The sequence below is a fragment of the Arachis duranensis genome, chromosome 1, assembly GCF_000817695.3.
Source record: "Arachis duranensis cultivar V14167 chromosome 1, aradu.V14167.gnm2.J7QH, whole genome shotgun sequence".
NCBI lineage: Eukaryota > Viridiplantae > Streptophyta > Magnoliopsida > Fabales > Fabaceae > Arachis > Arachis duranensis.
Genome location: NC_029772.3, coordinates 89,091,620 through 89,104,600, shown reverse-complemented (window position 1 = coordinate 89,104,600; position 12,981 = coordinate 89,091,620). Strand labels below are relative to the sequence as shown.

At 33.7% G+C, this 12,981-nt stretch overlaps 3 protein-coding genes across 4 annotated transcripts in view; 1 reads left to right on the top strand and 2 right to left on the bottom strand.

Moving 5' to 3' along the window:
- Nucleotides 1-5,326: 5,326 nt before the first annotated feature.
- Nucleotides 5,327-9,456, top strand: LOC107496725 (CRM-domain containing factor CFM3, chloroplastic/mitochondrial). Its single transcript, XM_016118053.3, has 9 exons — nucleotides 5,327-6,300; nucleotides 6,680-7,148; nucleotides 7,228-7,358; nucleotides 7,575-7,925; nucleotides 8,023-8,179; nucleotides 8,286-8,578; nucleotides 8,656-8,715; nucleotides 8,807-8,899; nucleotides 9,072-9,456. The coding sequence occupies exons 1-9, from the start codon at nucleotides 5,365-5,367 to the stop codon at nucleotides 9,156-9,158; spliced, it is 2,577 nt and encodes an 858-aa protein (XP_015973539.1). The 5' UTR covers nucleotides 5,327-5,364; the 3' UTR covers nucleotides 9,159-9,456.
- A 111-nt stretch (nucleotides 9,457-9,567) lies between these two features.
- Nucleotides 9,568-11,706, bottom strand: LOC107496734 (uncharacterized). 2 transcript variants are annotated; one of them, XM_016118073.3, is made up of 7 exons: nucleotides 11,459-11,706; nucleotides 11,269-11,351; nucleotides 11,040-11,161; nucleotides 10,753-10,881; nucleotides 10,408-10,501; nucleotides 10,116-10,305; nucleotides 9,568-9,858 (listed from the first exon to the last, which is right to left on the bottom strand). In XM_016118073.3, the coding sequence occupies exons 1-6, from the start codon at nucleotides 11,585-11,587 to the stop codon at nucleotides 10,116-10,118; spliced, it is 747 nt and encodes a 248-aa protein (XP_015973559.1). In that variant the 5' UTR covers nucleotides 11,588-11,706; the 3' UTR covers nucleotides 9,568-9,858. The 2 variants fall into 2 exon arrangements, with proteins under 2 accessions (XP_015973559.1, XP_015973551.1); XM_016118065.3 differs by having other exon boundaries at nucleotides 10,717-10,881; nucleotides 11,459-11,703.
- Nucleotides 11,707-12,660: 954 nt separating this feature from the next.
- LOC107496757 (uncharacterized) overlaps nucleotides 12,661-12,981 on the bottom strand; it is a 3,182-nt gene continuing 2,861 nt past the window's right edge. Inside the window, exon 7 of the mRNA XM_016118084.3 lies at nucleotides 12,661-12,961. The gene's annotated coding sequence lies outside the window, so the exon portion shown is untranslated. The remainder of the gene's footprint in view (nucleotides 12,962-12,981) is intronic.

Sequence of the window (12,981 nt, the reverse complement as noted above, 5' to 3'; positions counted from 1 at the left end):
ATAAACTTTCCACCATTAGTTTCCAACTTCAATGTATCACAACTCCTTATAGTAACCCCTTACAAAGAATACATCAAGTGTGTCTCTTTCAACGCCCATCAACACTTCAGTATTGTCAAATTCATATATCATCTCTCCATCCTCATATTTTTTAAACAACTCACCATGGTAAAACACAAATATCATGGGAGGACCCTCCATTTACAATAACAAAAACGAAAATAGCATTAATAAACATACTTGTACTAGCTATTCTCTATGTGTTACTAACGGCTAAATGCATTTTGTACCAATCAATCATAAGAAAACTTACACTAAACCCAAAATAAACATGCAACAAACTAAAAGAACCATCATTAAAATCAAACACTATGACTAAAAATAATCACAGAGCTAGTTAAAGCAAGACATTCTCACACACTAAAATGATAAACGAATAGTCACACAAACTCTTGGTTACCCCAAACCCTGGATTAAATAAGAGGAATGCACACAGCACGACACTAGGAATGTCTCACACCACAGAATAACTCAAAAATCATCAAACAAGTTTCATCCTTATCTCTCACCATCGCGATGGTTCCTCCACTATCAATGCTGCTCTAGGATAAGATCAAATCCACATTCATCAGTAGCGATAACTTTTCTATTTTAATTGTTAACTATCACTAACGAATGTTGATGAGGTAGTTCAAAGTTTGGGTGAAAGGCTTAGGGCATAGTTATAGGGAGACGATACGTTTTGGAGCAAAACAGAGAGAGATGATTATTATGAGAGGGGTTAGGCTTTGCAATGTTTAAATCTCTCTTCTAGACACTAAACGATGACGTTTCAAAACTTAGAAAACATTGAATCAAAACTGCGTCATTTTGTTTTGGTGCCAAACTGGCAGTTAATGGGACACGTTAGTGAACGTCAGCTACCTCAACGAAAGAGATGATGGAAAGACAAACGTGATCAGATTGGTTTTCTTTCGGAGACGAATTTGATTAATTTTATCTTTTAGGAATAAAAATGGAGATTGAAGTATATTTTAGAAAAGATTTTGACTATTAACTCAATAGTAATATAATTTATCTTCATAGCAATAATGTATATTTTTGGATCATTATCCACTTGAAGATATTTTATTATAAAAATAACAGTTAACAATCATTAAATAATTTAGTTAAATTACTTAATATAATATGTGGCTATATTATTTATTATGTGAGATATTATATTAGTATAATATTATTTTTTAAAAAAATTTAAATTAATAAAAAAGTCACATGAATAATTATATCTTTAACATGATGATCCTTCTCTTATGTGAGAGACTTTTTTTTAGAAGGTTTAAGTAAATTTTACATAGTTATTATTATTTTTTTATTTACCATATGTTTGTCATGAAATTATTTTTTTTTTAATTTAAACTAATAAAAAGAAGTACATAAATAATTATATTTTTAATATATTACTTATACAAGAGCCTTGTTTAAATTTGTGTGAACTTTTGAATAGGTTTTTTTTTCGTTATTTTTTTTGTGCTTTTTTTTTTGGAAATCTAATAAGAATCGAACTCTAAATTTTTCAGCATAAAAATTGATATTATTCTATATAAGGCTAAGCATATAAAATGGGCTAAGAAAAATCCAAGCCCCAAAATGATATACTCCAAAGTTTTATTCGGTATTACGATAAATCATGGTTCTGAAAATCGAAGCGGACCGATCGGTTCAATTGGATTAACTGGGAACTGGTCACCTAGTCAGTTCGGATAAAATCAGAAACCGTCTAGCAAAAAACTAGTGAAAAACCGATCAAACCGGCAGTTAGCCGCTGAACCGTGAGAACCGTTCGGTTTTTTAGCGATTTTTGGTTTGAAAGTAAGTATTAAACGGCGTCGTTTTGTCTCTTTATAAAAAAAAAAAAAAACATAAAGAAAGGCTAAACGCCTAAGCAAAATGCAGCCCCTCTCCCTTCTCCCTCACTATTCAGTATTCAAGCAAAATCTCAAATTGAACTCTACCAGAGCAAACACCCACTAGAAGCCCTAGCCACCACCTTCTTCACCATTGATCTCCTCACCTTGGCCGCCGGCGGGATAGACCGTGGCTGTCGCCTTCAAGCACTCTCTCTCTCTCTCTCTCTCTCTCTATCTCTCTCTTTGTCTTTGTCCAAGCTCAAGGTCCCTCTTCGAGCTCTCTCGCCGTCGCTGCTTCTCCGCTCGTCGCCATGGATACTCGTTGCTCCACTCCTCGCCGTGGGTCCTCGTTGGTCCACTCCTCGCCGTGGGTCGTTGCTGCTCCCTCCTCGCCGTTTTGGCTGTCGCCCCTTCTCTTCTCCTCTGATTTTAGGTAACTCTGTCTCACACTCTTCGAGCTCTTTCTGTTATCGTCATTCATCTTTTTTCCAACTAATTTTGAAGATTCTGAGCTGAGTCTCTGTTTTGAGTTTGAAATTGGATTATTTATATGATTTATTGAATGTTAAACCAAACATGCTAGAATTTGTTGAATGTTGATGTGATTCTGAGTATGGATTCTGAATTCAATTTGCTAAATGTTGAATTGGTTCTGAATTTAATTTTAGATAACTCTGTCTCACACTCTTCGAGCTCTCTGAGCTGATTCTGTATTCTGAATTTGAAATTGGATTATTTAATTTGTTGAATATTGATGTGATTCTGAGTATGGATTCTGGATTCAATTTGCTGAATGTTGAATTGGTTCTGAATTGAATTTCAGGTAACTCTGTCTCACACTCTTCGAGCTCATTCAATTACTTTTGTTGTTGATGTGTTTTTAGATTAGTTTGGATTCTGAAATGAGAACATGTTGATTAAACTAACTAATTAGAATTCCAAAAAAAATATTATTATATACTTTGGCGGTCTTATATTCGGTGAATTTAGAAATTTGTAATTGAATTAAATTTTGTTGTGTTACGATTATATTTGAAATTTTGTCTTATATTTTATAATTGAATTTTGTAATCGAATAGAATTGAATTTTGTTTTATATTTGAAGTTTGTAATTGAATTAAAATTTGTTTAAAAATATTGAATTTAAATATTTAATAATTTTAATGTATATTTAATTAAACCGGTTCGATCTCGATCCAACCCCGATTAAACTATTGAACCATTGAACCAGGCACGTGGCCGGTTCATTGACCAGTTCGATTCTCGCAACCTTGCGATAAACAAAAATGAACTATAAAGTCAAACAAATCTAAAGAAATTAACACGCGGCTACATGATCGAGCGATATCAATGAAAGCTAATAAATATCGAAGAAATGACAAGAGAACCATTGATAAAGATAAATATATAAAAATAAGTTGGATACAAAAAGAAGGTGAATTGTTTTTCTATATAATTTCTCCACTATCATAATCTATTTACTCATTTAGGTATCAAAATATTTTTACAAGTACCGACTCCAATTCGTTAACTTGAGAAAAGACATGGTCCCAAATTTTTTTTCTTTCGTTAGCTACACGACATTCGTTTTCACTTTAAACAGATACTAAATCATAAAATCACATATTTCAAAAATATAAACTGATAGAAGAAAATACAATTAATTATAAAAGTTCTGAAATAACATTATGGTACTACTTTCTCCTAAACATTTAAATTAATAAAAAATATATATAAATAATTATATCTCTAATACATATAACTCACTAATGTAATATTAAACAAATTGTCATAGTAGTAATTATGTTGCATGTTCACATACATAAATTCATACATAGTACTATAATAGTTAATTGAGTAGTCATTAGTCTAGACAATGATAATTAGCATATGACTAACCGATATTCTGTCGCTCACTCTTATTTTGAATATGGACAAACGTTAAAAAGAAATGATAGTTATATTAAATGGTTAATGATACTTTAAAGTCCATACATATACTAACGTGAAAACCGATTATTCAAGCTAATTAAATAATTCAAAACGTAGCTACGTTGGCAGTACAATAATTGGGCTTTAAATTTGTCAAACTCACACGGGAATAATATCAATTTTTTGTGTTAAATTACAGCCCCACGAGTGCTTGAGTTGGCGATATTGATGATCAAAATCTTTTCAATCAAAATCTTCCTCTTATTCCAACGGTGATGATCAAAACCATATTGATGATTTGGCGAAAAAGTAAGCATTTATTTTTTCGACAAATAAACACTTCCCCGAGTATTGATTGGATAAAGATTTGGTTAATCACATGGAGATCGTGTTCTTTTGGACCTTCATTGGGGAGCAAGAGCAGCACATTTAGGAAAATGCATAATAATTGTGTTCCATGGTGTGCTTAATTATTCCAGCTTGCAGGCAATTAGGAAACACACAATAATTTAGCTACTCTCATCAAAAACTTTTTTTTTTCTCTTTGCTTTTTGACTTTGTGGTGCCTAGAATGTAGATGTATAGTAGTATGTTTTAACGAATCTATGTCTAATTGTTGTGGAAAATGAAGGACATAATCCGAATATTCACACACTGTTAATTATACTAATGTTGACAAATTAAAAGAGTTGGAAATAAAAAATAATGATTGATGACGCTACATCAAGTTAAGATAGGATCTAACCATAATTACCATACCTTAATGTCTTTCTTTTTCACTAATTCTAGAATGGTGGCTGCTTCATTTTTTTTCTTTTTCCCATTTTCTTGCTACCTACCTGACTTCTTATTATAAAGTATATATTCAATTAAACATTCTATTTTATGAATTTGATTTTTTTTTTTAAAAAAAAGCTATATTCATTCACGCAATAAATCACCCACCAAATTAACTATCATATATTTGTATATGAATATACGTATTATTTAATTTATTTTTAATATATAATTTATATTTTAACAAGTATTTTATATGAATTACTAATTTGATAATTGATTTTTTTGTATAAACATAATATAATTATTGATTTTTATACTGTAAACATTCAATGGTATATTATTAAATAAATATATTATTAAAAAATTAAATATTTTACACTGTAAATATATTAAAATTAAACTCTTTGATATATAAAAAAAACTTTATTCTTATTTTTTTAATATTTCTATGGAAAGCAATTCTTTTTTAAAATTTGAGATATGAACAAAAAAATAACTCCAAAGTGGAAACTGGCCATAACTTTTTATTTCGAAAACAGGCCATAATTAAGCATTAAAATTTTTGGTATGGTAAAATGGGCTGATGCCCTATAGCAGGCAAGCCCAAGGCCCAAATAAGTTTTGATTTGGGCCCAGTTGCAATGTTATTTCATAGTTTTGATTTGGGCCTGCAATTATTAAAATAAGATTCTATCCATTTCAAAACTAAAACCTGAGTGTGTGTGTTTTTTCTGGGAAGCTAACAATGGCGCTCCAAGTTCAAGCAGTTCCACCGAGTTGTTCACTCTCTTCTTCCGCGTTATCTCGTTCTTCTTCTTCTTCTCTTCATTTTCTCGTTTCTCAATCTCATTCTAAAGGCCACGCTACTATCAAGTTCCGAATTTGCTGTTCCAATCAGACTGCTCAAGTTGACACTCTACCAGTTAAGGTACCTTTGGAAGCATCAAACAACACAGAGAACAAGATTAAGAAGAAGAAGAAGAAGAGTAACCCGAGACCAAGCTTCTTTGATCAAATTCGTGATAAATGGTCTCACAAATTGGGTTCCCAGAGAGAAAGGCTCCCCTGGCAAGAACAACAATCAGAAGAAGAAGAAGAAGAAGAAGAAGAAGAAGAAGAAGAAGAAGAAGAAGAAGAAGATGATGATGATGATGAAGGTGAAGAGGAAGAGTGTGATCAGAAGAATTCAGCGAGTTACTCATTGGATTTTCAATTCCCAAAGCGTTTATCTCCTTGGGCTCAAGCAACTAACCGCAAAAGTTCACGTTTTGAGTCTGAATCAGAGTCTGATGCTAAGGAAAATGGCGGCATTGATGGTTCTGTTTTCAAAAGAGAGGAAATTTCTGTGGATAATGGTGAGGTTAGAAGAGGGGTAGAAGAAAAAACGTTTCTTTTGAATAATTCTGTAATGGGAAGTGTGAATGTAGTGGATACAAGTGAAGGAGAGAGGAAAAGGAGAAGTAACACGGCGTTGGCGGAGAGACTGATACCGGAGCATGAACTGCGGAGGCTAAGAAATGTAGCATTGAGGATGGTTGAGAGGTTCGAGGTTGGAGTTTCCGGCATCAATGGGGTGTTAGTGGATTCCATTCATGCAAAGTGGAGGGATAGTGAAGTGGTCAAGTTGAAATTTGAAGGTCCTCTTGCTGCTAACATGAAAAGAGCTCATCACACTCTTGAGGTATATGTCAATTTTCATCAATATTTGCTTCCTATGGTTTAGTTTAGTGATGTTTGATCCATGTAGCTGGCTTATCTAGGATAACAAGGTTAGTTTCTGTTTGCTAACAGGGAGATGCAACCTTGATTTTCAATTTATTGATTGCTTGTTGGATGGTCCTTTTTTTTCCAATTGTTAAGCACAACAATAAATTTTCAAATAAGTAATAGTTTCAACAACAGCAATAGTTTTAATGTGCAACAAGTTGCTTGCAGATACATTGATTTATGAATGTAGAAAGCAGGTTAGAACGACTTATCAACATGAACTGGAGTTAGTGTATCATAGATTTTCAACATGGTGTTTTTTTAATGACAGTATTATCTTCATGATTGATCAGAGTAAAACTGGAGGTTTAGTGGTATGGCGGTCTGGCAGTTCGATAGTGTTGTATAGAGGAATGACTTACAAGCTTCCTTGTGTTGAATTTTATACAAAAGCAAATCATGTTAAGGAGAATAGCGCGCAAGTTGGAAGTGGAGGTGATGGTCAAGTTAGTGAAAAAGAACCAATTGGAGAAACAGACTCATTAACCCGAGTCTCTTCAAAATATTTGAAGCATATGACTGAAGAGGAATTGATGGAACTGACTGAACTCAACCAAATCTTAGATGAATTGGGTCCGCGCTATAAAGATTGGCCTGGCCGCGAGCCATTACCTGTTGATGCAGACTTGTTACCTGCCGTGGTTCCAGGATATAAAACACCATTTAGATTACTTCCTTATAGGCTAAAACCTTCTTTAAGCAATGAGGAAATGACTCACTTCCGTAGGCTTGCAAGAATAACGGCTCCACACTTTGCCCTTGGTATGCAAGAAACTATGCAGTTGCATTCTTGTTTTGCAAGTGTATGTTTCCAAATGATACCATATGTTTACTGCTGCAGGTAGAAACAGAGAACTGCAAGGTCTGGCCAATGCTATGGCAAAGCTTTGGGAAAAATGTGCTATTGCGAAGATAGCCATCAAACGAGGTGTCCCCCATACACGTAATGAGAGGATGGCTGAAGAACTCAGGGTATTACATACAAACACCTGGAATTTGACAACAGAACTTTTTTAAATTTAATTATATTGAAACATTTATCATGCTTCATCATGTAAGATTATGAGAGTTTAGTTGGCAGTTGGCATGTTTCCCCCTTTTTTGTTATCAATTTCCTTGTCGATTAGCATAGTGAATAACTACTCCCTACTTTGGATTTATGGTGGTTGCATAATTTCACACATGCAGAGATTGACCGGCGGAACTCTACTCTCTAGAAATAAGGAATATATTGTATTTTACAGGGGCAATGACTTCTTGCCTCCTGCAATGACTCATGTACTGACTGAGAGAGAGAAACTGTCCATACTCCAGCAAGAGGAGGAAGAGAAGGCACGACAAAGTGCTTTGCCTATTAATGGATTAAAAAGCAAAGCATCTCAAGCGCCATTAGTAGCTGGAACCCTTGCTGAGACTAGGGCAGCAAGCACTAACTGGGGACACGAACCGACCAGGGAAGAAGTTCAGAATATGATGAGAGATTCTGCCTTGCGTAAACTTGAATCTTTTATCAGAAACCTTGAGAAGAAACTAGCTCTGGTAAGTTACAAGACACCAAGTAAAAAAAGAAAAAAAAAAAAGAAAAAAAAAGAAAGAATAGATTTGTTCACATCCATCAAACTTTTGATGCTTGTAGGCTAAAGCAAGAGTCAGGAAGGCTGAGAGAGCTCTAGCAAAAGTGCAGGCTGATCTTGATCCAGCAGATCTTCCAACTGATATTGAAACACTAAAAGATGAAGAGAGATTTTTATTCCGGAAGATTGGTCTGAGTATGAAGCCATACTTAGTTCTAGGTAAGCATATTAATATTACAACTCAATGAATAGCTGCTTTTGTTTATGGCTTAACGGCTTACACAATAAATGTTAGAGGCATGACTATTTTCCTTTTTCCTTTTAGGGAGGCGAGATGTTTTCGCTGGCACCATAGAAAACATGCATCTACACTGGAAGTATCGCGAGTTGGTAAAGATAATTGTAAAGGGCAGGAATCTTGCCCAAGTTAAGCATATTGCGATATCTTTGGAAGCTGAGAGTGGTGGGGTGCTAGTGTCTGTAGAAAAGGACACCAAAGGCTACATAATCATCGTTTATCGTGGGAAGAACTATTTGCGTCCACAAGCTCTGAGGCCCAAGACTTTATTATCTCGAAGGCAGGCATTGGCTAGATCTATCGAGCTCCAAAGACGAGAGGTAATATAGATCAATGGCTTGGGGGTTAACTTTGTTCTCTACTTAGTGGCATCAGGTTTCTGATTAGTTTTTTCCAGGCACTAAAACATCACATCTTCGACTTGACGGAGAGAATTGGTTTGCTGAAATCTGAACTGGTATGATGTTATCTTGCTTTTTCATGATTCTGCTGTTAATTATTTTGGATACTATAGAAGTTCCATCTTATGGTTTTGTTTCTGGTCTCAGGAGGACATGAAAAATGGAAAGAAGATTGATGTCGACAAAAATCTATACTCTCCAATGGATAACCATGTTTTTTCTGATGATGACTTGGAAGAGGTATAGTTTATACTTTCCTTCTGCAACCAAATGCTTGTAATTTATATTGTTAACATTGCCAATAATATAATGATCAATAATACCAATGTTAATAAGCACTTTAAGGAAGTGACTATTAATGGTATCACTTTTTTCTTATTTTTGCCTCCGTTATTTTCATTTGGTGAACTAGAATGAAGAGTCACAGACTAATTTTGATGAAGACGACAGTGGTGAAGAGGATGAGAAAAATCAAAACAAGCAACTTGACCTTGTATAGAAATGCATTGCAATGTTTGATTGATAGGAAGAATAATTCAATGCTTAAGCCTCTGATCAATGAAGAATGAAGGTGACAGCTCAAGCACTTGAGCCATGCCTGAGACACATCCCACAATGTTATGCTGTAAATTGCTTTTTTATTCTGTGTATTGTAATTCTCTTGTAGCCTCAGCTAGCCTAGCAATATATCAAAAATTGAGGTGGAAGGAAAAATGAAGGGAAAAGGAGTACCCCCTAACATCATTGTATTTTTTTATATTAGTTCAATTGTCAGGATTTCAAATCCTTGTCCACTATACTCTTCTCTTCTTACCTTACTAATATTTCTTCTTTTTAGCATAGAATAGTAACAATAAAAAAATAAAAATAAAAATAAAAATAAAAATAAAAAGATCTAGCAAAAACTATATCATGAACTAAACACAGCTTGTGTTCCAAATCAAACAGGACACTAGGATGCCCCAACCTTATTTAATATCATATGATAAATGTCTACATGGCATAGTACTAGGAGTCTCAACATACTTGTACATTGACTTGATAGTTGATACATTAAAGGCAAATAAACTTGACAGATACCCTTGCTTTCATATTTCTCTTCTCTAATCTTTTTTTGGCTTCCCCTCTTATTCGGTTAGGAAGTAGGATTCCCAAGTATACATGGCAATATTATATCATGGGCAGGTTTGATCAGAGATCTGCAGAAACCAAGGAAGAGAAGAAAGTTGAACTATGTACCACTGCAGCACTGCTATGTTTTCTTAAGATAAAATAAATATATATTCACTTTTTACTCTTTTTTTACTCTCTTCCTTCAGTAGATAGAGTATGAAGCTCAGTGTGTGTAGATCCACCACTCAATCTAATGGGAGAGGAGAGTGAGCTTTCCCAAAAGGACCAATTAAATGTAATACAAAAAAGTTAAATTCCTATGCAGAATTCAAAAAAGAGATACCTAACTAGCAGCACTCTTGTTTTCCTTTATGAAGTTCACCACAACTGAGGCTAACTCAGCTTGATTATCAGTGTATACATGATTTGCACCTTCTATGATATGTAACTTGTGATTAGGTAGGATCTTGGCAAACTCAAATGCATCTCCAACAGGGATTATTTCGTCCGCAGAACCATGAACTGTTAATACCCTGCCATGCGATAAACGCGCCTAAGTAGCTTAACATTCACATCTAACAAAAAATTGTTGAATCTTGAATCATTTACTTGATAGGGGAAAGGTTTTCACTGACCTACAGTCTTTGTCAATTTTCTGGCACTGTTCATGCATATTTATGTTTAACCGCTCCTTCAAACTTTCCTCAGTCAAACGAAAATCAACAGTTCCTACAATATATGTGTTTATCTAGACATAGTTATGATGAAATAAATATGTGTGCGCAAGAAAGAGATACCATCTTGTTATAATACTGAATAACTATGATACTATGTTTCCATCATTTGCTATGTTCTCATCTAAACTCAGGAACCTGAATATGTTAGTTTCATGATTCTATATCAATCTCAGCATCAAAGGACATGGGGATGAAAAGGCGAGTAACCTGACTTCGACTTCAACTCAATAAAACCTTCCTTACTGATTTTTTCCATGAAGTCTTTTCCAAAACGTTCTTCGAGGCCTCCATTCATAGCGTATCGCCCTGAGAGGTTGACAACTGTTTTGATGTCATGATACTTGGAAGCATAAAGAAGCACTTCATTAGCTCCTGCATCAAGTTACAGAGATTATTCAACACCAACTTCAGAAAAGACACAGAAATTAATGTTTCAATGACACAAATATGTAAATGTAAGGTAACAAATTCTCTTCCACTGGATATGGATTCACTTGAACATCCATAATATGAGCAATTAGACAACAAACCTTTGCTGTGTCCAATAATCGCGCTAACCGTACGGTTTTCTTCGCGAAAATGTTGGATTACAGAATGTATATCTTCAATTTCTCCCAAATAGTTAGCAAAATCAAAGGATCCTTCACTTTCCCTATAAGGAAAGAATCAAAATTTAATAGTGAAAGTGAAAGAACAGTATACTTTACTAGCTTGGTGTAAAGATGCACAAACAAAAAAGAGAGCAAAGAATTCTTATACCCGTTTCCGGTAAAATCAAATCGGAAAGCACTGATTCCAGCATTCTGTAGTGCAGCAGCAAGGTTCACCATGATAGCGTGATCCTGCAGATAACAGTCACAAAAAATTGAATCGCAATTAGTAATTTCCAATAACACTTGAACAGTAATAACAAAATAGTTGGTTCTCCATAAGAGGAAAGAAAAGTAACCTTGGAAGCTTGAAGACCATGGCATAGGATAACAATCTCAGGGGTTCCAGAATCATGCAATATCCCCACTAATTTATTGCCATGCTTGTTTGGAATTATCACTTTCTTCTGCCCCACAGCTTCTGCCATAATCCAAGTTCAAGTTCAAGTTCAGGGATCTTCTGGATTTCCTTTGCTGCTAGGGATATCAGATTGGAAACTGGATTATATATTAAAAAGGCTTTAAAAGTTGAGTTACTGTAATTGAGAGTAAGCAAGGGTCCAAAAATTTTAGAATATGGCAATTATCTTATTATTAATAACGAAGAATTTAATTTTGATAAAAATAATCACATAATATCATATTAGTAAAAATAACTATCTTTTATATTATTTGCGTGAATAATTATCTAAAAAAACAATTATGATTGCATTAATAGTGTGAATGATCATAAAAAAAATTGTATTTACACAATAACATTGGTATTTTTAGAACATTAAATATGTCAAGTAAGAACGTTTTTATTTGAGGAAGTTCATTATAAGAATATTTTATCCACACTTAGATTGTAGTACTTGTTAAGACATTTGCCATTGGGCAATTACTGTGTTCCAAGATCGTGGGAAATGCTACGACTTCCCATTGAACTATCAAATTTAGATATTCCTTTTGAATAACTGTATAGTCAAAACGGCTTTATATTATTTGGATGAGATCAAATTTTTTGAAGCCACTGATAAATAGGAAAAGACGAAAAGTTAACTTCGAAATCAATCCATCCAGGTTCTAAGGGACTTCCAAAAAAAATTGCTAATTTATATTCTAAAATTATATTTTAAGAGTATAATAATAATAAAATTTTAATTTTTATATATTTAATATATTAAAAATATAAACAAATTATCTTTTCAAAAACTTTTAATAAAATATTTTTATGATGGTATTAAAATTGTATTTAAAACACATTAGCAAAACTTTTTTTAATATAACTTTTAATCTAAAAGAACCTTTTTTATTCCTCCCTCTCTCTTTTACTTGATTTTTTTTACGGTTGTTTTACTTGAAAATATTTTGAACGTAAAAATTTCTTCCAGATTTACTATTAAACTTCGTCTAGGTATCACATAGCATATTCAAAAATCAAGTCACACGCTTTGTGAGCAATGAATGGCATAAGGATAACACAGTAAGTTCAGTAGTTCACGCAACAAATAACCATATATAATCCAAAAACCAATTTTGCTTTTGCTTTTGCTTTTGCTTTCTTCATTTTCATTAGGAAAGCTAAAATAGGTGGTAGCATAAAAAGTTGTGGTCTAATTTACCATGAGGTAATTGTCAAATGTGTTATGCACATCAGAGGCAAATAACCATTGCAGTCATTATTTACTCTATGATTGATTTACTGATTAAGCAGAAAAAATGAGAGCTCCAGCACTTGTAGAAGAAGATCATCATAAGCAGGTTCAACCGGGGGCCAAAATGTGTCATTAGCAGCAAATTCAGCTGGCCATAAACTGTTACTGTTGAGATCAACAAGAAT

Coding starts and splice junctions, on each gene's coding strand:
- LOC107496725 (XM_016118053.3), top strand. CDS start 5,365: ATGGCGCTCCAAGTTCAAGCAGTTCCACCGAGTTGTTCACTCTCTTCT. Junction 8,180..8,285: donor GAAGCCATACTTAGTTCTAG/GTAAGCATATTA, acceptor TTTTCCTTTTAG/GGAGGCGAGATGTTTTCGCT. Junction 8,900..9,071: donor CTGATGATGACTTGGAAGAG/GTATAGTTTATA, acceptor TTGGTGAACTAG/AATGAAGAGTCACAGACTAA.
- LOC107496734 (XM_016118065.3), bottom strand. CDS start 11,587: ATGGCAGAAGCTGTGGGGCAGAAGAAAGTGATAATTCCAAACAAGCAT. Junction 10,882..11,039: donor GATTATTGGACACAGCAAAG/GTTTGTTGTCTA, acceptor AACTTGATGCAG/GAGCTAATGAAGTGCTTCTT. Junction 10,306..10,407: donor AAAATTGACAAAGACTGTAG/GTCAGTGAAAAC, acceptor ATCGCATGGCAG/GGTATTAACAGTTCATGGTT.